Source organism: Poromitra crassiceps (genome assembly GCF_964638095.1).
Source record: "Poromitra crassiceps genome assembly, chromosome: 25".
NCBI lineage: Eukaryota > Metazoa > Chordata > Actinopteri > Beryciformes > Melamphaidae > Poromitra > Poromitra crassiceps.
Genome location: NC_139649.1, coordinates 21,452,122 through 21,475,060, shown reverse-complemented (window position 1 = coordinate 21,475,060; position 22,939 = coordinate 21,452,122). Strand labels below are relative to the sequence as shown.

At 41.2% G+C, this 22,939-nt stretch overlaps 1 protein-coding gene across 1 annotated transcript in view; it reads left to right on the top strand.

Annotated features, from left to right (window-relative positions):
- Nucleotides 1-4,130: 4,130 nt before the first annotated feature.
- The window catches only part of LOC310798159 (mucin-5B-like), a gene marked incomplete at both ends in the record, with an annotated part of 58,426 nt that continues 39,617 nt past the window's right edge, over nt 4,131-22,939 (top strand). Inside the window, 10 exons of the mRNA XM_083660634.1 lie at nt 4,131-4,194; nt 4,416-4,556; nt 7,475-7,742; nt 15,015-15,129; nt 16,993-17,077; nt 18,248-18,354; nt 19,754-19,958; nt 20,635-20,760; nt 21,016-21,133; nt 22,398-22,536. Of these exons, the coding sequence (XP_083516760.1) occupies nt 4,131-4,194; nt 4,416-4,556; nt 7,475-7,742; nt 15,015-15,129; nt 16,993-17,077; nt 18,248-18,354; nt 19,754-19,958; nt 20,635-20,760; nt 21,016-21,133; nt 22,398-22,536 (1,368 nt within the window). The remainder of the gene's footprint in view (nt 4,195-4,415; nt 4,557-7,474; nt 7,743-15,014; nt 15,130-16,992; nt 17,078-18,247; nt 18,355-19,753; nt 19,959-20,634; nt 20,761-21,015; nt 21,134-22,397; nt 22,537-22,939) is intronic.

The following is a 22,939-nucleotide window of genomic DNA, read 5'->3' as shown; positions in this document are numbered from 1 at the left end:
TAAGACCGCATTGACTCAGTGCGGTATTCAGCCTCTCTGGTGTCAAGTCTGATTTTGGAAAAAAAAAAAAAAAAATCCAAAATCAGACAGAGTGTTGAGACCAGAGAGGCTAAGACCGCATTGACTCAGTGCGGTATTCAGCCTCTCTGGTGTCAAGTCTGATTTTGGAAAAAAAAAAAAAAAAATCCAAAATCAGACAGAGTGTTGAGACCAGAGAGGCTAAGACCGCATTGACTCAGTGCGGTATTCAGCCTCTCTGGTGTCAAGTCTGATTTTGGAAAAAAAAAAAAAAATCCAAAATCAGACAGTGTTGACACCAGAGAGGCTAAGAGCGCATTGACTCAGTGCGGTATTCAGCCTCTCTGGTGTCAAGTCTGATTTTGGAAAAAAAAAAAAAAAAAAATCCAAAATCAGACAGAGTGTTGAGACCAGAGAGGCTAAGACCGCATTGACTCAGTGCGGTATTCAGCCTCTCTGGTGTCAAGTCTGATTTTGGAAAAAAAAAAAAAAAATCCAAAATCAGACAGAGTGTTGAGACCAGAGAGGCTAAGACCGCATTGACTCAGTGCGGTATTCAGCCTCTCTGGTGTCAAGTCTGATTTTGGAAAAAAAAAAAAAAAAAATTCAAAATCAGACAGAGTGTTGAGACCAGAGAGGCTAAGACCGCATTGACTCAGTGCGGTATTCAGCCTCTCTGGTGTCAAGTCTGATTTTGGAAAAAAAAAAAAAAAAAAAATACAAAATCAGACAGAGTGTTGAGACCAGAGAGGCTAAGACCGCATTGACTCAGTGCGGTATTCAGCCTCTCTGGTGTCAAGTCTGATTTTGGAAAAAAAAAAAAAAAAAAAATACAAAATCAGACAGAGTGTTGAGACCAGAGAGGCTAAGAGCGCATTGACTCAGTGCGGTATGCAGCCTCTCTGGTGTCAAGTCTGATTTTGGAAAAAAAAAAAAAAAAATCCAAAATCAGACAGAGTGTTGAGACCAGAGAGGCTAAGACCGCATTGACTCAGTGCGGTATTCAGCCTCTCTGGTGTCAAGTCTGATTTTGGAAAAAAAAAAATCCAAAATCCAAAATCAGACAGAGTGTTGAGACCAGAGAGGCTAAGACCGCATTGACTCAGTGCGGTATTCAGCCTCTCTGGTGTCAAGTCTGATTTTGGAAAAAAAAAAAAAAAAATCCAAAATCAGACAGAGTGTTGAGACCAGAGAGGCTAAGACCGCATTGACTCAGTGCGGTATTCAGCCTCTCTGGTGTCAAGTCTGATTTTGGAAAAAAAAAAAAAAAATCCAAAATCAGACAGAGTGTTGAGACCAGAGAGGCTAAGACCGCATTGACTCAGTGCGGTATTCAGCCTCTCTGGTGTCAAGTCTGATTTTGGAAAAAAAATAAAAAAAAATCCAAAATGAGACAGAGTGTTGAGACCAGAGAGGCTAAGACCGCATTGACTCAGTGCGGTATTCAGCCTCTCTGGTGTCAAGTCTGATTTTGGAAAAAAAAATATAAAAAAAAATCCAAAATCAGACAGAGTGTTGAGACCAGAGAGGCTAAGACCGCATTGACTCAGTGCGGTATTCAGCCTCTCTGGTGTCAAGTCTGATTTTGGAAAAAAAAAAAAAAAAATCCAAAATCAGACAGAGTGTTGAGACCAGAGAGGCTAAGACCGCATTGACTCAGTGCGGTATTCAGCCTCTCTGGTGTCAAGTCTGATTTTGGAAAAAAAAAAAAAAAATCCAAAATCAGACAGAGTGTTGAGACCAGAGAGGCTAAGACCGCATTGACTCAGTGCGGTATTCAGCCTCTCTGGTGTCAAGTCTGATTTTGGAAAAAAAAAAAAAAAAAATTCAAAATCAGACAGAGTGTTGAGACCAGAGAGGCTAAGACCGCATTGACTCAGTGCGGTATTCAGCCTCTCTGGTGTCAAGTCTGATTTTGGAAAAAAAAAAAAAAAAAAAATACAAAATCAGACAGAGTGTTGAGACCAGAGAGGCTAAGACCGCATTGACTCAGTGCGGTATTCAGCCTCTCTGGTGTCAAGTCTGATTTTGGAAAAAAAAAAAAAAAAAAAATACAAAATCAGACAGAGTGTTGAGACCAGAGAGGCTAAGAGCGCATTGACTCAGTGCGGTATGCAGCCTCTCTGGTGTCAAGTCTGATTTTGGAAAAAAAAAAAAAAAAATCCAAAATCAGACAGAGTGTTGAGACCAGAGAGGCTAAGACCGCATTGACTCAGTGCGGTATTCAGCCTCTCTGGTGTCAAGTCTGATTTTGGAAAAAAAAAAATCCAAAATCCAAAATCAGACAGAGTGTTGAGACCAGAGAGGCTAAGACCGCATTGACTCAGTGCGGTATTCAGCCTCTCTGGTGTCAAGTCTGATTTTGGAAAAAAAAAAAAAAAAATCCAAAATCAGACAGAGTGTTGAGACCAGAGAGGCTAAGACCGCATTGACTCAGTGCGGTATTCAGCCTCTCTGGTGTCAAGTCTGATTTTGGAAAAAAAAAAAAAAATCCAAAATCAGACAGAGTGTTGAGACCAGAGAGGCTAAGACCGCATTGACTCAGTGCGGTATTCAGCCTCTCTGGTGTCAAGTCTGATTTTGGAAAAAAAATAAAAAAAAATCCAAAATGAGACAGAGTGTTGAGACCAGAGAGGCTAAGACCGCATTGACTCAGTGCGGTATTCAGCCTCTCTGGTGTCAAGTCTGATTTTGGAAAAAAAAATATAAAAAAAAATCCAAAATCAGACAGAGTGTTGAGACCAGAGAGGCTAAGACCGCATTGACTCAGTGCGGTATTCAGCCTCTCTGGTGTCAAGTCTGATTTTGGAAAAAAAAAAAAAAAAATCCAAAATCAGACAGAGTGTTGAGACCAGAGAGGCTAAGACCGCATTGACTCAGTGCGGTATTCAGCCTCTCTGGTGTCAAGTCTGATTTTGGAAAAAAAAAAAAAAAAATCCAAAATCAGACAGAGTGTTGACACCAGAGAGGCTAAGACCGCATTGACTCAGTGCGGTATTCAGCCTCTCTGGTGTCAAGTCTGATTTTGGAAAAAAAAAAAAAAAAAAAATCCAAAATCAGACAGAGTGTTGAGACCAGAGAGGCTAAGACCGCATTGACTCAGTGCGGTATTCAGCCTCTCTGGTGTCAAGTCTGATTTAAAAAAAAAAAAAAAAAAAAAAAAAAAAAATCAGACAGAGTGTTGACACCAGAGAGGCTAAGACCGCATTGACTCAGTGCGGTATTCAGCCTCTCTGGTGTCAAGTCTGATTTTGGAAAAAAAAAAAAAAAAATCCAAAATCAGACAGAGTGTTGAGACCAGAGAGGCTAAGACCGCATTGACTCAGTGCGGTATTCAGCCTCTCTGGTGTCAAGTCTGATTTTGGAAAAAAAAAAAAAAAATCCAAAATCAGACAGAGTGTTGAGACTCTGTCTGATAACAACTCTAATCTATAGATTAGAGTTGTTATAAATGTCTTTTATATTGCTTTTGGTAAAACTGTTTTAACATCTTAAATGGGTTTTTTTTTTTAAATAGTCTATATGTTGAAGTAGTTTTATGTTTCTTTGTTGTTATGCCTGTTTTTATGTTGGTCTGAGTTGTCTGTCCGAGACCAAGGACCACAATGGAACCAAGTCCTCGGACTTTATTGTGTTTTTATCCTTGATGGTGATGTATGAGTGGCATTTATATTTCCGTGTATGATGTGCTCTGCTTTTTTTTCATTCATCGAATAAATCAATCAATCAATCAATTCCTCTGTGTTCACACAGTGTGGAGACTGGAGAGTGATGACAGTTATGTTTGCTGAACAAAGAAATAGTAGCATACTAAGCACAGTGTTAAGTATACAACATACACACACGCACACGCACATGCACACACACACACACACACACTATGCAGAGTGTTAAACATGTCTGACACATCACTGAGGACAGGCCAACCACATCGCATCATAGGTGGGAAGAAGGAGGGACTCGAGCTGGAACACACACACACACACACACACACACACACGAACATATGAAGGCAAACTTCCTCCTTGTGCAGCCTATAGACTCCACCTTGACTGACAGGTTATAAAGGCAGCCATCCCTCAGGTGTGTGTCATAGCGGCTCAGTCCTCACCATGGGGACCACACTGAGGCTTATCTACCTGACGCTGCTGGCCGGCTCCGCTCTCACTCAAACTGGTTAGTGATCACTTCGACATCATTCACAATTATACTCTTCGTCATTACATTCACCATCACATTATTATAAACTCGTCATCATTATTCACCATCACATTATTATAGACTTCGTCATTATTTACCATCACATTATTATAGACTCTTCGTCAATACATACACCATCACATTATCCGACTACAATCTCAGATCCAGTAACTTCATCCGACTCTCCGTTCCGAAAGTCCGCACCGTTTTTGGCCGCAGTGCCTTCCGCTTTGCGTCAGCTTATGACTGGAACACTCTACAAAACACCCTCAAACTCACGGTCCTCTCATCCCTCACTGCTTTTAAGCAAAACCTGCAACAGATTGTAATCGACTGTTGTACCTGTTGACCTCCTCCCAACCACACACATACCCCCAGTCCCTCCTCTTCTCCCTTCCCTGCCCCTTCACCCCCTCCCCCCTCCTCTTCCCCTCTTCCCCTCTCTCTCTCTCTCTCTCTCTCTCTCTCTCTCTCTCTCTCATATATTGTTATTGTAGCCTGTGTTTGTATATAGTATGCTCCTATTACTACTGTAAGTTTTTACTTGTATTTATATAACCTTGTTTTTATTTCAGCCTCCCACCCCCTTCCCCCAAAAGGCCCTTGCTTTTTGTCAGGCTGCTTTTGTATATAAGAAATTGTTCTTACTTGCTTGCCTGGGTAAATAAAGGTTAAAAAAAAAAAAAAAAAAAATTATAGACTCTTCGTCAATACATTCACCATCACATTATTATAGACTTCGTCATTCACCATCACATTATTAATTATTATACTCTTCGTCATTATTCACCATCACATTATTATAGACTCTTCATCAATATTCACCATCACATTATTATAGACTCTTCGTCATTATTCACCATCACATTATTATAGACTCTTCGTCATTATTCACCATCACATTATTATAGACTCTTCGTCAATGCATTCACCATCACATTATTATAGACTCTTCGTCAATACAATACATTCACCATCACATTATTATAGACTTCGTCATTCACCATCACATTATTAATTATTATACTCTTCGTCATTATTCACCATCACATTATTATAGACTCTTCATCAATATTCACCATCACATTATTATAGACTCTTCGTCATTATTGACCATCACATTATTATAGACTCTTCGTCATTATTCACCATCACATTATTATAGACTCTTCGTCAATACATTCACCATCACATTATTATAGACTCTTCGTCATTATTCACCATCACATTATTATAGACTCTTCGTCATTATTCACCATGACATTATTATAGACTCTTCGTCATACATTCACCATCACATTATTATAGACTCTTCGTCAATACATTCACCATCACATTATTATAGACTTCGTCATTCACCATCACATTATTAATTATTATACTCTTCGTCATTATTCACCATCACATTATTATAGACTCTTCATCAATATTCACCATCACATTATTATAGACTCTTCGTCATTATTCACCATCACATTATTATAGACTCTTCGTCATTATTCACCATCACATTATTATAGACTCTTCGTCAATACATTCACCATCACATTATTATAGACTCTTCGTCATTATTCACCATCACATTATTATAGACTCTTCGTCATTATTCACCATGACATTATTATAGACTCTTCGTCAATATTCACCATCACATTATTATAGACTCTTCGTCATTATTCACCATCACATTATTATAGACTCTTCGTCATTATTCACCATCACATTATTATAGACTCTTCGTCATTATTCACCATCACATTATTATAGACTCTTCGTCATTATTCACCATCACATTATTATAGACTCTTCGTCATTATTCACCATCACATTATTATAGACTCTTCGTCATTATTTACCATCACATTATTATAGACTCTTCGTCATTATTCACCATCACATTATTATAGACTCTTCGTCAATATTCACCATCACATTATTATAGACTCTTCGTCATTATTCACCATCACATTATTATAGACTCTTCATCAATATTCACCATCACATTATTATAGACTCTTCGTCATTATTCACCATCACATTATTATAGACTCTTCGTCATTATTCACCATCACATTATTATAGACTCTTCGTCAATACATTCACCATCACATTATTATAGACTCTTCGTCATTATTCACCATCACATTATTATAGACTCTTCGTCATTATTCACCATGACATTATTATAGACTCTTCGTCAATATTCACCATCACATTATTATAGACTCTTCGTCATTATTCACCATCACATTATTATAGACTCTTCGTCATTATTCACCATCACATTATTATAGACTCTTCGTCATTATTCACCATCACATTATTATAGACTCTTCGTCATTATTCACCATCACATTATTATAGACTCTTCGTCATTATTTACCATCACATTATTATAGACTCTTCGTCATTATTCACCATCACATTATTATAGACTCTTCGTCAATATTCACCATCACATTATTATAGACTCTTCGTCATTATTCACCATCACATTATTATAGACTCTTCGTCATTATTCACCATGACATTATTATAGACTCGTCATTATTCACCATCACATTATTATAGACTCTTCGTCATTATTCACCATCACATTATTATAGACTCGTCATTATTCACCATCACATTATTATAGACTCGTCATCATTATTCACCATCACAACTCTTCGTCAATATTCACCATCACATTATTAATTCAAATAATCATTTTGGTCATCGTAAATAGTGGTTTAGATGTTCAGTCCTTCCAGGATTTTGTGGATTATTTGTGTGATTGTTGTGATAAAAAATGCTTCATTTTGCTCTCTTTTTTTCTTTTTCTTTTTCTTCCTTTTTTGTGTGGGAACTGACATTTTTAAATACACTATTGAAGCACTACTGACCAATATTTGGCCATGTTTTTTCTGCTTGTTAACTCGTCTTAACCAAATTTCTTTTGGTTTGTAAAGGCAAATACTTGAAAGATCATTTTTGTAAAAAATCAACCCTTAATTTAATTTAACAAATGGTATATAAATATATTATGCATTATACAACTAGCACTAAGTACACATTTGATTATTGAATATAAAATGGGACAGAAAAGTGCATGTTATGTGCTGGATCCTATGCATAGTAACAAATATCTACAGTATACAGTCTAATTCTTATAGGTAGTGTAAATTTAACTACAGTATTTTACTAACGCAACTCATGTCTTGCAGTCAAGTATTTGTTTCCTTGACATGTAGCTAATCGTTACTATCTTGTGCAGCGAATGGCTCTCACGCCGACGGAGTGTGCACAACTTGGGGAAACTTTCACTTTAAGACGTTCGATGGCGACTTCTTCCAGTTGTCCTCCACCTGTAACCACGTGCTGGCATCTCAGTGCCAGGGCAGTGAGGGCACCTACGAGGACTTCAACATTCAGATGAAGCGTACGATGGTGGAGGACGTCCCCACCATCAGCAGCATTGTGATGAAGCTGGATGGGACCGTGGTGGAGATCTCCAAGGCTTCTGTGGTCGTCAATGGCAAGACGTAAGTTTACTCCGCAGGATCGCTCAAAGTCGCTTTTTTTGTGTGCAAGTTTAGCTAGTTTTCTCTTTCTCATTCTGAAGGTTTTTTACAGAGGGGCTTGTTCATATCATTCTCATAGCCATAAAAACATGGCGAGAATATATTTTCTTTCTTCATGACTGTTGACAGTATTTTCTGATTTAGGGAGTGGTAAAAAGAGCTATAGGCTATAAAATTCCCTCTGTAAAATCCTATGACTCTAGTACGTCAAACAAATGAAACAAGAAGGCATTTTAAAACTGGCTTTATCCAAGATTTGTGTTCTGGAAATAAATTAGCTCATATCGTAGATAATGCTAATCATTTGCATATTTCAGAAAACTTGTAATACAAAAATTATTAAAATGTCTCAGCTTTGTCACGTGGAACACGCCAGGGTTGTCCTTTGTCTCCCCTTCTTTTTGCCCTAGCTATCGAACCTCTGTCTATGGCACTTAAGGCTTCCCCTGCTTTTAGTGGTATTAAACGTGAGGGTACAGAATATAGAGTGTCCCTATATGCGGATGATCTTTTAATGTATGTGACTGACCCTGTGGTTGGCATCCCAGGGATCCTGTCCATATTGAAGAGCTTTGGCTCTATTTCGGGCTACAAACTTAACATCCAAAAGAGCGTATGTTTTCCCGTCAACACTCCAGCCCTACGGATCCAGTCAGCTAGTATACCCTTTAATCTAACCAAACCCGGCTTCAAATATCTTGGAGTTAATATAACCCGCTCTTTGGACTTACTTCTTAAAAGCAATTTGGCCCCTCTATTGTCCCAGACGAAACTTGACTTCCAAAGATGGAACAACCTGCCTCTATCATTAGTCGGTAAAATACAATGTGTGAAGATGAACACCTTGCCTAAATTCCTCTATTTCTTTCAATGTCTTCCCATTTTCATTCCCAAATCATTTTTTCGTTCTATAAATCAAGCCATTACATCATTTATATGGGGCGGCAGGGTCCCTAGGATCAGTAGAACAGTGCTTCAGGGGAACCGGCACCTGGGCGGGCTCAGTCTCCCTAATTTCTTAAACTACTACTGGGCAGCTAATATACATAAACTTACATTTTGGATGCATGCACCCCAGACTAACTGGTGTCTGTAAGAGGCCAAATCTTGCCGGTCAACATCACTTCCAGCTTTATTATGTTCACCTTTACCTCTGTCCCCGTCTCGACATACGTCCAACCCAATAGTACTTTCCACCCTAAAAATTTGGTTTCAGTTTCGGCGACATTTTAAATTCAAATCTCCATCCGCTCTGACCCCTCTATCAAACAATCATATGTTTCCTCCCTCTGTGATTGACAATGCTTTTCTCGTGTGGGACAGGAAGGGAATTGGGTCTGTCAAAGATCTGTATTAATCTGATGTTTTCTCTAGCTTTCAGAACTTGAAAGATAAATATTCTCTGTCTGGAATTGACCAGTTTCGGTACTTTCAGGTGAGACATTTTGTTCAGGCCCAGTTCCCAACTTTTCCACATGTACCTCCCAGGCTACCTTGGGACAGATGTCTGGAAATCCTGCCCAATCAAAGGCGTATAATTTCACAAATGTACGATCACCTCATGTCATTAGACACTCATACTCTTTTGAAAACTAAATTAGCCTGGGAAGCCGAGTTGGGGTCGGAAATTACAGATGAGTTTTGGGATGCAGCTGTTGATAGGATACATTCATCAACATCATGCGCACGCCTCGGGCTTATACAATTTAAGGTCCTGCACCGTACACACTTTAGCAAGGCCAGGCTGGCCGAGATATATCCGAATGTTGATAACAGATGTGACCGCTGCAACAACACTCCTGCAGATTTGTCTCATATGTTTTATTTCTGTCCCAAACTAAGTAATTTCTGGACCTCGGTTTTTAGAACCATGTCAGATATTTTAGGAAAGGACTTGCAACCCTGTACTTTCATCTCGCTATTTGGAGCTCCAGAAGACCACACTACTCTAACTGTTAAACAAGCTGATATTGTGGCCTACGCATCACTATTAGCTCGTCGCAGAATACTGTTAAACTGGAAGTCCCCTAAGCCACCATCATCCACTGTTTGGCTTAGAGACCTTGGGCTCTATCGTTGCAGCGGCGCAGTTTATAGGCCGAGCGCCAGCCGCAGCGCAAAGCAGTGGGCGTGGAAAGGCCAGTGTTTGGAATAACGCCGTTTAAAAGAACGGCGTTAGGTAACGCCGTTATTTTTTCAGTAACGGGGTAATCTAACTAATTACTGTTTCCGTCGTTACAACGCCGTTATCGTTACTGAACGCTAAATGCGGTGCGTTACTATGAAATGATTGAGTAAACTACCCGTACCCTACACTAGTGTTGTCAAGTGAGGAGACCGGGTGGGTTAACATAACGAGATAAACGATTATGATTGGCTAAGGCAGAGTCATGTGTTTCATGGTAGCCAATCGGAGCCAGTGTTACACACGAGCCAGGAGTCAGGACACGGGCGACACACACACACACACACACACACACACACACAGACACACCAAACAGATTCGAGGAAGCGGCAGAAATGGCGAGTCCGGAGTAGAGAGCTGCGCGGGCCTGAAATTTCGGCCCGAGCCCTCCCCGGCCCGTGACATGCAGACCCGTGCCCGATACAGCCCGTAGCCAATATTACAATATAATGACACATCTCTCTCCCTCTCTGTTCCGCGTGCTGCGTCGCCGTGCGGCCGTCCTGCGCAGCCTCTCTCTGTCTGTCTCTCTAGTTGACTCTCTCTCTCTCTCTCTGTGTTCGGGAGCTGTCTGCTCGCTGTACATGGACGGACACGGCACAAACCTCTCTCTATCTCTCTTCGGGAGCTGTCTACAGCTACTAACGTCACGTGAGGGTCTGTGTGTGGCTGGGGGAGTGTCTGTGCACTCCTCCTCTTTGTCTGACTGTGCTCCGCTGTGTAAAATCAAGCGAGTACGCTAATACAACATTATTTAATTGAATTATTGAAACGGCCCGACCCCGGACCTATTAATTAAAAATAAATAAAAAACAAGCCCGGCCTCGGCCCGTTTTGGTCGGCCCGAGGGGCCCGTGAGGGTCCCCTCAGGTTTGCAGCAATCCATGAAAATTTGGCATTTTCAAGGTGGAGATAACGCAAATAGTGACTTTCCCTGGTAACTAGTTACTTTTATTATAGAGTAATTCAGTTACTAACTCAGTTACTTTTTGGAACAAGTAGTGAGTAACTATAACTAATTACTTTTTTAAAGTAACGTTCCCAACACTGGGAAAGGCGCACTTGATATCTTGGTATCGGCGCTAAACTCAGCCTCAACCATTATAACCACGCCTTTTAAGCGTAAAATTATGCATTGTCCGCTCATTGGAGAATTGCAGGGAAGAGACACACGCTTGCCTTTTAAGCTCCAATTCCTGGACAAATCCGGTAAAACCAGACAAAGCCAAGGGCTCCGCCGCCCCCCCCTCCCTTCATCCGGTCTGTCTATCTCCATATATAGGCTATTATTCCATATTATTATGCTTCTCAAACCAATCTAACTGCAGTTAAAATACTGCAAGCATGTAAATACGCTACACTATAGCAAGACCAAAGTGAAAATAATGTTCTAAATGCATCTGATAGAAAAAAATATTGCCTATGGCTGGATGTCATGAGATTAGATGAAAGTTTGGCCAGAATGATATCGTTTTATCTCTCCTCCCCCACTGCACGATGCAACATCCTCTGAATGACACCTATCACTTTTACTGGATCTGATTACTTTATTCTATTTTATTTACTGGATTTTATTATTGAGTAATTGTATTTTATTTGGCCTATATATGCCCCCCCCCCCCCCCACAGGCTCTGACAAATATGTTCATTCTCAATAAAATCTTCAGTAATCAATCAGAGGGGCTTTAAAAGCCAGATTGGCAGCAGCTGGCGCAGTGTGATCAATATGGCAGACCAAAACCGATCCACTAAATTCACAGCTGAGGAGAAGATGGTGCTGGCGAATCAGGTGATATATCTGTCCACCATTCATTTTGAATAGCTACAAAACAACTCTTTACTTAAGTTGTTTATTCATCTATCCATTCAGGTTCAAATGTACCATCGCGCACTGTTTGGGGAGGAGAATTACCCCGCCGACGCCCCGCGCCCAGTCCTGGACCGCCTGAGTGAGCCGCCCCAGGTGGCCGTCTATGCGCTGCGCTTGTTCAGCACCTCGGACAGCTCCGCTGCCACAGACGGGGGAAACATTTGGAAATAATTCTAACTTTCTATGCTTTGCACACAGAAAAAATAAATACAACAGACAATTCTGTAATGAATAGCTGTAATGAAGAGTGGGGTTTGAAGAAGCGCTACACAACAGTTTATCCAGTTTCTCTCTTTTCTCTTTCTTTCTCTCTCCCTTTCTCTCACATTAAACGATATACATGCCTATAATGTCAATTATCTGAATGAAATAATAATACATATTAATTAGGAATATTAGTAATATTAGTAGCCTAGCTAATTTCGGGGGGGGGGGGGGGTAATAAAACGTAGAGCTATATTACACATAAATGGGGATTATTATGATAGCCTAAACTAAATTTATGAAACTGCATTACAGCTTCACCCAAAGCCTGAGAAGGGTTGCAATCTTATATTCTATTGTATTCTAAAGTATTTTTTTCTATATATTGTATTCTCCATTCACTTTCCTGTCCCCGGTGCACAGAATCCTGCTTTAGGCCTGCTTTTCAAAAGCGCAAAGCGCTAAAAGTAGGCCAGGTCGGAAGATGGCTGGAAGATAGCAGTACGCCGGTATTTAGCGCCGACACGCCCACTTCGGCGCATTCAGGGACTCCGCCACGCCCATTCGGCCTAAAGCGCATTTGGCAGCCTAAAGCCTATTGCTATTTTCCCGAAACAGGCGCAAGGCACGTTTTTTTGCGGTTAAGGCCCGTAATAGCGCCGATGGCCTGTGGGAGAATAGGGCCCCTTGTCTTTTTTCTTAAGCTTGAAAAAATTTAATTCACTCTCAGGGGCTCTGTAGACCGTTTCCATAAGAAATGGCAAGGCATGATAGATTACTTTATGAACCTTCAAACACTCCCCCCGGAATGAGAAAATTATTTGTATTACTTGTATAACTGTATTTATTTTTATTCATTTTTTATTTTATTTATTTTTATCCTTTGCTATGGTGTGTGTGCATACATTTTGCTGTTGTGAATTATCGATGTGCTTTACTTTGTTGTTCGGAATCAGGACTGAATATACACTCGCTGAACCAGTATGAATCAGGGTCTTTCAAGGTAGGGGTGGGAGGGAACGGGGAGGGAGGAGGGAAGGGGCATCTGCTGTCAAAAAAAAAGAAAATCTGAAGGAGATAATTAATGTTGATTGCTCATGTTTGCCATGTCTGTCCTTCAATAAAAATCATTGAGAAAAAAAAAAAAAAAAAAAAAAAATGTCTCAGCTTTCCAGTCATACCCAATTTATGCAATTTGGGAATAATGCTCATATTTTTGGCAAGGTACATCTCTAGAGTTAGAAAATATGTGATAGCATTGCACCAATGGTAGCTATGTAAATGTGTGTTATTACTCAATTTATAACCCCATGCAAAACACACTTTTCAAACCTATTATTTGAGGGACTTACTGTAGGGACATATGAGGCTAAGATCATGCACACCAAGTCTAAAAGCACCAGATTTGGCCCAGATGTCCTGTAGCCCAGGGTATGCAGCCGGTGACCCCCAGGGTCATTATGATGGTCAATCCAAAATGGCCACCACCCAAAAAAGGTGGCCATATATCTTTTGAACCAGATGAGCTAGAATTGCTAACTTGGTCTATATTTGTAGGTTTTTGACCATTAGAAAGGTGTTGGAATGCTTATCTTTACAAGTAGATGCGTATGGACCCCTAATTTGCACATTTCCAAGATGGCGGCTACCCGGAAATGAGTTTTACCATAACTTTTGACTCTTTCAGCAAACCTGGTGTCTATTTTATGGTGTTTAAACACACATAAATCACTTCTCCTGTCAGTTAGATTAATAATCCGCTTTGTGAACCCTCACAACACTCTGGCTGAACAAACTAACTGACGTATGCAACTCACACCATAATCGACTTTGACCGCGGCACGGCATGGTTGTTGGTGCAACCCCTTCTGAAAACTGCTGATCTCACAACAGTCTCAAGAATGTACACAGAAATGGTGCAAAAACAACAACTTTGGTCAGCAGAAAAGTTTCTCAGAATGCAACACGTCAAACCTTAAGGCGGATGTCACTTTGGTAGCCGGCTGACACCGAGCTGAAAGCTGATATCTACCCAGTATTAGTCAGGTGTTCCAGTAAAGTGCTCAGTGAGTGTAGCTATAATGCCAGGGCAGCTTCTGTTTTGCTCTTGCACATTCATTGCAGTGGACTCCATTGTGTATTTGAGTTGAGGTTTGCCAAAGTGAAAGGGGTTGGATACGTCAAACAGCACATATTCAATTTTTCATTTTCCAAAAAATATTTACTACCCCCTAGAGGTCTGGAACTACAATCGCCCCTGCTCCTCATAACACAGAGATAAGTCCAGCTACCAGCAGTCTTATTATCAGAGCTCATCTTGACCAGTTAGTTAATTAGAAAATAACATTTGAATCTATAGGCCTAAGTATTTCATGGGAATATTAACACAATTACACTAATCTATTATTGACCTAATATTAATTAGGATATGAATAGATTATTAAAAATGATGTGATCATGCTTATGTCAGCATGCATTTCCAGTTAACTTCTGAGCTGTTCCTGTTCTTGTTGAGTGCAAAGTGGGGATTTTCTAGGTGTGAAACGGGCTGAGGTGTTTAGGCCCTTTTCCCAGCAGATAGGCAGGTTTCCTCTTGAAGCAAACAGCAGTTGTTGTTGTTGTTTGTGGTGTGAACATGCGGCTCTCTGTCCACTGAACTCAGAGGCTCGTTTCTGAGATGCGACAGGCAGGACAGGAGAGCTTCTGAGAAAACTAAGTAGACCTCTGCAAATGATTTCTGTGACATCACACATCACACACACACACACACACATGGTGGGCATGATGGGCCCTGGGCCTGGAGACATAAAATCCCCTTCCCTCTCTGGCGGTGAAAGAGTTAACAAATACGCCAAAATGAAACTGCCTCCGTGACGCTTCCGCGACGGAGAAGCTTCTGGTGTGTCCCCGCCGTAAGCCTCCTCCCTGTGAGCTTAGAGATGACTCTCTCTCTCTCTCTCTGTGTCTGTTGCAGGGTCTCTCTGCCATCATCCACTGCTGGGGTGACCATCAAGGACACCACATCCAGCATCACCGTGGACTGCAAACTCGGACTTAGAGCTATCTGGAACCTGGATGACTCCCTTGATGTATGAAACACACACACGCATGTACGCACGCACACACACGCATGCACGCACGCACGCACACACACGCATGCACGCACACACACACTAGGACATTCCTGACTACTCGACTAATCCCAAACAGTAGTTGACTAGTCAACACTTCACGGGAGATTTTTTTTTTCTTCATCCATTCTCATCAAAAAGGTCTCAAAAACAACCAGTAAAGAGTTAACTCATGTATGCGGCACCAACCTGGGGGGTTGTGTAAAGAGCACCCGTGTGGGTGACCTGATGGAGCCGGATTTTTTTTTATTAGGGCAGATTAATTGCCCTAATGCTGATTGCCCTAAAGCTATCAGTGATTAATTGCAGGGGCAGTACTGAATGTACTTTATTGGAACAATAATTAAATTTAAATTCTGGCAACGCAGTAGTCTCACATAGCCAGACCTACATATCTCCACACTCCACACCTCATTTTAGTGCTTCAGAAACTACTGCAGTAACTTGAAGTTACTTGGATTAGTACTTTTTGGAAATTGTAATCCCTTAGTTCCATTACTAGTTACTGTGAAAGTAATACAATTAAAGTAACTAAGTTATACATAAATTGGGATGTCTTTTGACTTTTTCCGTTTACACTTTAAGCTGTAGGGCTAAATCACATACATAAAAATTCTGACTTGGGTCACTTCAAACATGTAGTGTAATTATGCATTATTATGCACATTCCCAAGCTTTTTTATAGATTTTTGTTTTATTAATTGACTTTGGGACACCTGTATTATTTCGTATGGGTATAGTAATACTTGAATGTGTGGTGGTCTGGGATAACCCTTCACATGTCACTGCTACACATTGTTGGCAATGAGCCACAGAAGGTGGGAAACAAGTTGCGCAGGTATTTCGAGATTTTTAGTGATTTGGTTACTTTCATTTCTGTAGCAGATCTATTCATGGTTATTGGTTAATAAGTGTTTTCATAAAACAAAAGGGAAAGTATTTATTTGTTATGGTTTTGGTGGAATGCCACTGTAGAAAATAGTATGTTGTAGAATATTTAAAGCAATTTTTCCTCACAATTTACTTTTAGACATAACAGATTAAAATACTCAGACCTTTTGATCTAGCTATCTCAGTCATTCAAAAAAAGTTATATATATATGGGAGTTTCTAATTTATGGAAATATCAAAAAATGAAAATGTTCACCATGTGAAGGGTTTCTGTAGGCCACCACACAAATACTCAGGTAGGCTATGCAGGGGTTTTCTGTAGATAAAAAAAAAATCCAGATGTGTATTTGCTTTTGAATAGATCTGCAAAAATGAATACACAAAGGGTGATTGACAGGTGTGAATGTCTCAACCGGATCAGTGTCTACATGCCTGCATAAGCCTGTTTAAGTGTATGCACGTGTGTGTGTGCACGCATGTGTGCAAAGCTATGTTTAGCGTGTGGAGACGTTTAAATACTTAAACAGAGCGAAAGTCTGGCAAATATTGATCGAGGACCAATGCGTGGTGGAGAGTGAGTCACTAGGTGAGTTTGTGTCCTATGTCGAGGAGAGATAAGCAAACAACGATAAAGCTCCACGCAAACTTCAGCTGCTTTAAGTCAATACTTGCTGAGTACACCTAATGAAGATTGATGATTGAAAGATAGCATGAATAGAGATTGATATGATTTTAATATGAGAAGTATATGTAAACAGAAGGATGTTTACCAAATTCGCGGTTCACAAGCAGGATATTGAGATGCCGAGTTTTGGGGAGGATTTGAAATAAACTGTCTGGTGGTGCTATCGACGGAACTTCGACGAATGACTGAATTATATATTTTGTTATATTGATATATTGATATATTTGTTTGTGGCTTGTTGACAGATTGAAATGGATGACAAGTACAAGGGCCAGACCTGTGGACTCTGTGGAGACTTCAACGGCCTGTCAGATGAGTTTATTCAAAATGGTAAGATACTTTTTCCAGTGTAAGGGAGGGATAGAGACAATGCGGAGCGCGTCATCATTCAGAAACCACGTGCAAAACGGGGGGAAACAGCCCCCCCCCCCAATCCTGGCGTTCTCCTATGTCGTGTGCATGGTCGTGTGTTGCACACAAAGATCATATACGGAAGTTGAACACTCCAACTTACTTCCTTGACAGCTAGATCCACATTTTTCGTCTCGCCAATTCTCAATGGCTTCCTTGTTTTGCTCGGGAGTACAAAAAAACTTTAATTTTGGCGATTTTTTACATTTGTTGTCTGCGCAGCCCACCACACAACAGCTTTTAGCTATGTTTAATTCAAGGAAAATGACACTGGTGTATGGAAGTGAATGGAGAGCTTTCCCCCATGATGGGCGTGGCCTATTTCATGCAGTGTCTCTATATGTACATTGCATTAGGCGGCATAGTGACTCAGTGGTTAGTAGGCTACTGTTGCCTCACAACAAGGTCATTGGTTTGAATCTCCACCACAGTCCATTCTCTGTGGAGTTTGTATGTTCTCCCACAAGCAAAAAATAAAACTATTTAATGTTGATGAAAGTAGTTGCCCGCCCCCCGGTATACAGCAACATGAGAACTAGAAATGGTAAAAACGAAATACTATTTTTGAATTGATGGAATATTAGAGAGCCAAAGTGAATGTCACTTCCAGTTCCTGCTTTTCTCCCTGTACCAGCGTGGGAAAAATGTGAATGGTGGAGAATGGAGCTGTACGCAACCTTTTTGATCCCGTTTGAATTGTGCCACGGGAGTACACATGTCAGGTTTGTCGATGTAAACGATAACTCTGCAAGTCGAGAAAGTCGCAGTTTGTGGTAAAAAAAAAAAAAAGTAACGTATCTCTCCGTTCACAACCATTCATGTTTTTCACACGCTGGTACAGGGAGAAAAGCAGGAAGTGACGTTCACTTTGGCCAGAAAAGGGTCTCTAGAAAAAGGTTAGAAATAAAATGTTGAGGTGACAGTCGTGTGTGTGTGTGTGTGTGTGTGTGTGTGTGTGTGTGTGTGTGTGTGTGTGTGTGTGTGTGTGTGTGTGTGTGTGTGTGTGTGTGTGTGTGTGCGTGCGCGCGCGCGTGTGTGTGTGCGTGCGTGTGTGTGTGTGTGTGCGTGCGCGCGCGCATGTGGTTGCAGATGAACCACTGTCTGTGGAAGACTATGCTGAGACCTCTAAGATGAATGGACCCACAGAGGACTGTGATGAACCTCAGTCCACCCCGACCCAGAACTGTGGAAATAAGGTAGTGCTATCACGTTTCATTGGGGGTGGGACAAAATATCGATATATCGATACATCGTGCGATACATCATGGCACGGTTATTGTGAGGTCATGCTGTGTGAACTGAAGGATGATGTTTCAAATACTGATGTTTCGATCTCAAATACAATAATCGCCTTCCCTGTGACTTTTAAGTTATTTATTTTGACTGACAGCGTGATTTCACTTAAATATCACTTAAAAGACTTTACTGGACATTTTACTTGGACATTATCCCACATTATCCCATGGCCACTATCCTAACCCCCTCCACCATATGTCATTTTAAAAGACTTTTACTTTGCACAGATTTCATGTTTGCTCCATCTTCATACACTGTAGGGGAGAGTGGGGTGAGTTGTGCCAGTGGGGAAGATGTGCCACCCCTTGTATCTAGAAAACCATAGAAGAAATTGGTCATGTGACCACACATTTTTGAAGAGGCATCCATTTTACTCACTCTGCAAAGAAGGGAGGCAGATGGCACAAGAGCTAAGCACATTTAAGTTAAAAAAACTGTTTTTTGCCTCTCAAAGTAATTTTTTTATGATCAAGGTTTATTGATTGTTGTGTCTGAACAATTATAGACAAGCTTGAAAACATTTCACGCATGTGTTAGTGTTTTAGTAAGCTACAATATGAGGCTATACTGTTAGCATGATGTTAGCTCCAAACCAGCTATATGATACAAGTTTGTTAAAATGGTGGGGATGGGGTGATTTGTGCCAAAAGGCCTGGGTTAAGTTGTGCCAGTGCAGTTGTAGTTGATTTAGTGAAATTTTATTTCATTTTGTTCTTAAATGTTTAAATAGACCTTGTTGAAGAATATTGCAGTATTGGCAAGTGTAGCCTGGCTCTGTGATAGTTGATTTTGTTCATTTTGAACATCATTTTTATTTCTGAAAATGTTAAATATGTAGGTCAACTGCTGCTACCGTTTAGCCTTGTTTAACCCTGTTATAGTACACTGGACTTTAGTGTTATCTTTATTTTGTCTTGCTTTGATATAGCATTACAGTATATGAGATGAAAATGTTCTGTTTTACTTCAGTAATCAATGGCACAATTTACCCCAACGTATTCTCTCCAAAGGCACAACTTACCCCGCACCGGGGGCAAGTTGTGCCAAGAGACCACTTTTTTAAGAATAGCCATATTTTTTTAACAGTTTATTTAAGATCCAAAGGGAGTGGTGCACAACATCCTGAAATATATTTACATATTGTAGTTGGAGGCATTACTGTCATGCCCTCACTTTAAAGACACCTCAAGTAAAAAGTGGCACAACTCACCCCACTCTCCCCTACTGCACGGAGACTAATTCCTCGTTTGTAATATTACTTACTATGGCTATTAAAATTAATCTTGAATCTGCCCCCAGGACATCTGTGACGCGGCGTTCTCAGTGGCTCCGTTCAGTGACTGCGTGGAGCGTCTGGATGTGGAAGCCTTCAGCAAAGCCTGCATGGCTGATCTGTGCCACTGTGAGAATGAGTTTTGCCTCTGCAAAAACGTCTCCGCGTTCTCCAGGCAGTGTGGCCACGCCGGCGGCACGCCCACACAGTGGAGGAGCCCGTCTTTCTGCTGTAAGGCCGTTAATGCCTAAGAAATAGAGAGCACACCCTTTTCTGCCTTTTCTTGATCAATGACTATGTATTCGGTAGGGCTGGGTATTGGCAAGGACCTCACGATACGATACGTATCACGATACATAGGTCGCGATACGATTGTGTCACGATACATTGCGATACAATACATATTGCGATATATTGCAATACTGTACATAATGCTGAAAATTTAAAAATAGAGGTAAAAATACAACATGCTGTGCACCACCCAGGTAGTGTAATAATATGTACATCACTTTATATTGATAACTTAGTGGACAAATTGAGTCAAAACTACAGTGTTGAGTGTCTTACTGAACGCACTGAAATAAAAAGTATTCTGATTGTGTCACTGAACACACGGCTGTGCAAAAAAATCGATATGGCGATATATCACAATATCTTTCTGAAATATCGATACAGTATTGCGGAAAAAAGTATCCCGATATATTGCCGTATCGATTTTATTGCACAGCCCTAGTATTCGGTAACGTGTCTGTGACTGGCGATGCTACAATAAAAAATTAATGATAAAAAATATTATGTTGTCGAATTAAAACCGTCTATAGTTGCCGTTGCTGTACACGTTGATGCAGATTTTGTAGTGCTGTTAGATTCTTGTGTCACTAAGAATTCAAACATTTTGTCTCTGCAGCCCGGAAATGTTCCCACAACATGGAGTTGTTTGAGTGTGGCAGCTCGTGTCCCAACACCTGCTCCAACCCCCAGGCCAGCCAGACGTGTGACAGTCACTGCATCGACGGCTGCAGCTGCCCTGCTGGTACACACACACATACACGCACGCACACGCACACGCACACACACACACACACACACACACACACACCCACACAAATTCCACTTACAATGCAGCCACAGTTGTTTTTCATTTCGTTCGACCACTGTGTTGTGGTACTGCTGCCGTGCCATGGCAGCAGTGACTCTGAGTATATTAGAAACAAAGTGGATTGCTCCATCAGATCTGGAGGTTATCCATTGTGACCTCAGGTGCCATCATCTTCCCTCTGCTCCTCAGGAACCGTCTTTAATGACATCGACGACAGTGGCTGTGTTCCGCTGACACAGTGTCCATGTGTCCACGATGACCAAGTCTACAGCTCTGGAGAGTCCTACTCCAGCAACTGTCGATCCTGGTAAGCCAAGAGAGTAACTCGTACTTGCTACTGGTTACTGCTAAAAAAAATAAGTAGAGTAAAATACAAAGTAATCTAGTAGATTACTAGTAGAGGCAAGAATCCTGAAACTCTACTAACAGAGAGTTTCAGGATTCTTGCCTCTTCTGGGCGTCATGTCCTCAAGCCTCACTTATAGACGACAAACATTAAAGGTTTTGCCTGAGGAACTTTCCTTCACCCCCGCTCCCCCATGTTTTAGTTAGCTTATGTGTTGGCCTATTTCCCACGGATTATCTCCCTAAATATATACTGTACACACACATACAGTATATACAAAGAGGTTACTACAGCAAAATAAATTAGTACTTATTTCCAACTATAATTGCTACGTACTTAAAGGATGGCTTTACCGGTAATCAACCGACTTTGTATCATTAATAATCTCAGTAATATAAGCACATGTGCAGTGTTTACCTTCTCTCTCTGTGTTTTCCTCACGGAGATCTCCCATTTCCTCCTCTGGCAAAGCGCTCCGTTGCGACGCGTTTTACGTCACAACGCATCACAATGGAGCTGCGGAAGTTCTGCTGGAGAGGCAGAATCTGCTCCGAGGGCGGCTGTTATTGTTTATTTTAAATTTTTTAAATATGCGCACATCCATGGAGAATTGCATGGAGAGCCTTAACGAGCCCTAATGACTTGCAGCTGGTGGGGGCGGGGTTTCTGCAGATACAGCAGGAGCAGGAGCAAATTCACCATGAGGTAGAGAGAAGGCAAAACACTGGCCATGTGCTTATTTTACCTCGATTATATGAGATACAAAGTGGGTTGATTAGCGGTAAAGCCATCCTTTAAAGGGACAGCTCACCCTAAAATCCAAAATACATATTTTCCCTCTCACCTGTAGTGCTATTTATTTAGCCATCGAGATTGTTTTGTGTTAGTTGCCAGAGTTTTGGAGATATCGGCCCTAGAGATGTCTGCCTTCTCTCCAATACAATGGAACTGGATGGCACTCGGCTTGTGGTGCTCAAATGGCAAAAAACGACATTTGAAAAACTCAACAGCAATGTCTCCAGAAGTCATGACTTATCCAAGCGAATCCAGCAGTTTCATGTAGGAACAATTTTCTTTCGACCTAACTACTACCGCTGGCTGCTGCTCTATCTGCTGCTAGCTGCAGTTTCATGTAAGAACTATCTAGTATCTAGCAGGTGTACTTTGGTGTGTTTGCCTGGTGTCAGTTTGTCTGTCAGCAGATAAAGTGTGCGTGTCCCCACAGTGTGTGTGACGGCGGCCAGTGGAACTGCAAGGAGGGGAAGTGTGCAGGAACCTGCTCTGTGGAGGGAGGAGCCCACGTCAACACCTTTGATGGTAAAACCTACACCTTCCATGGAGACTGCTCCTACGTCCTGGCCAAGGTAGGATACCACAGACACACACACCACTGCTGTAACACCACATCACTGCTGTTTAGTTTAGTTTAGGTGTGGTATAATGAGCATATATCACGGCCTGTCGTGATCTAGTGAGGTCTCCAGACCATATTTCAAGCAGAAGGCCACTCACGCATAATCCGATCATCCCCTGATGACAGTCAAGTTCTAGCATAACGTGGTCAGTCAAAAGTCCTAGTATGACGTCTGCTATGACGTCAAATATGACGTCAGTTAATCCTCATATATATAGCAAGGGTTCTACGTCACCTCTCTCTCTCTGGCCGATCATAGCAGCAGCAGCTCACGGCAGTCCATCCCCCTTGAAGCAGGCCTCCGAAGCGTTGTTTTGCTCCACATCTGCAGACCGAATCAGCATCCTCAAGCC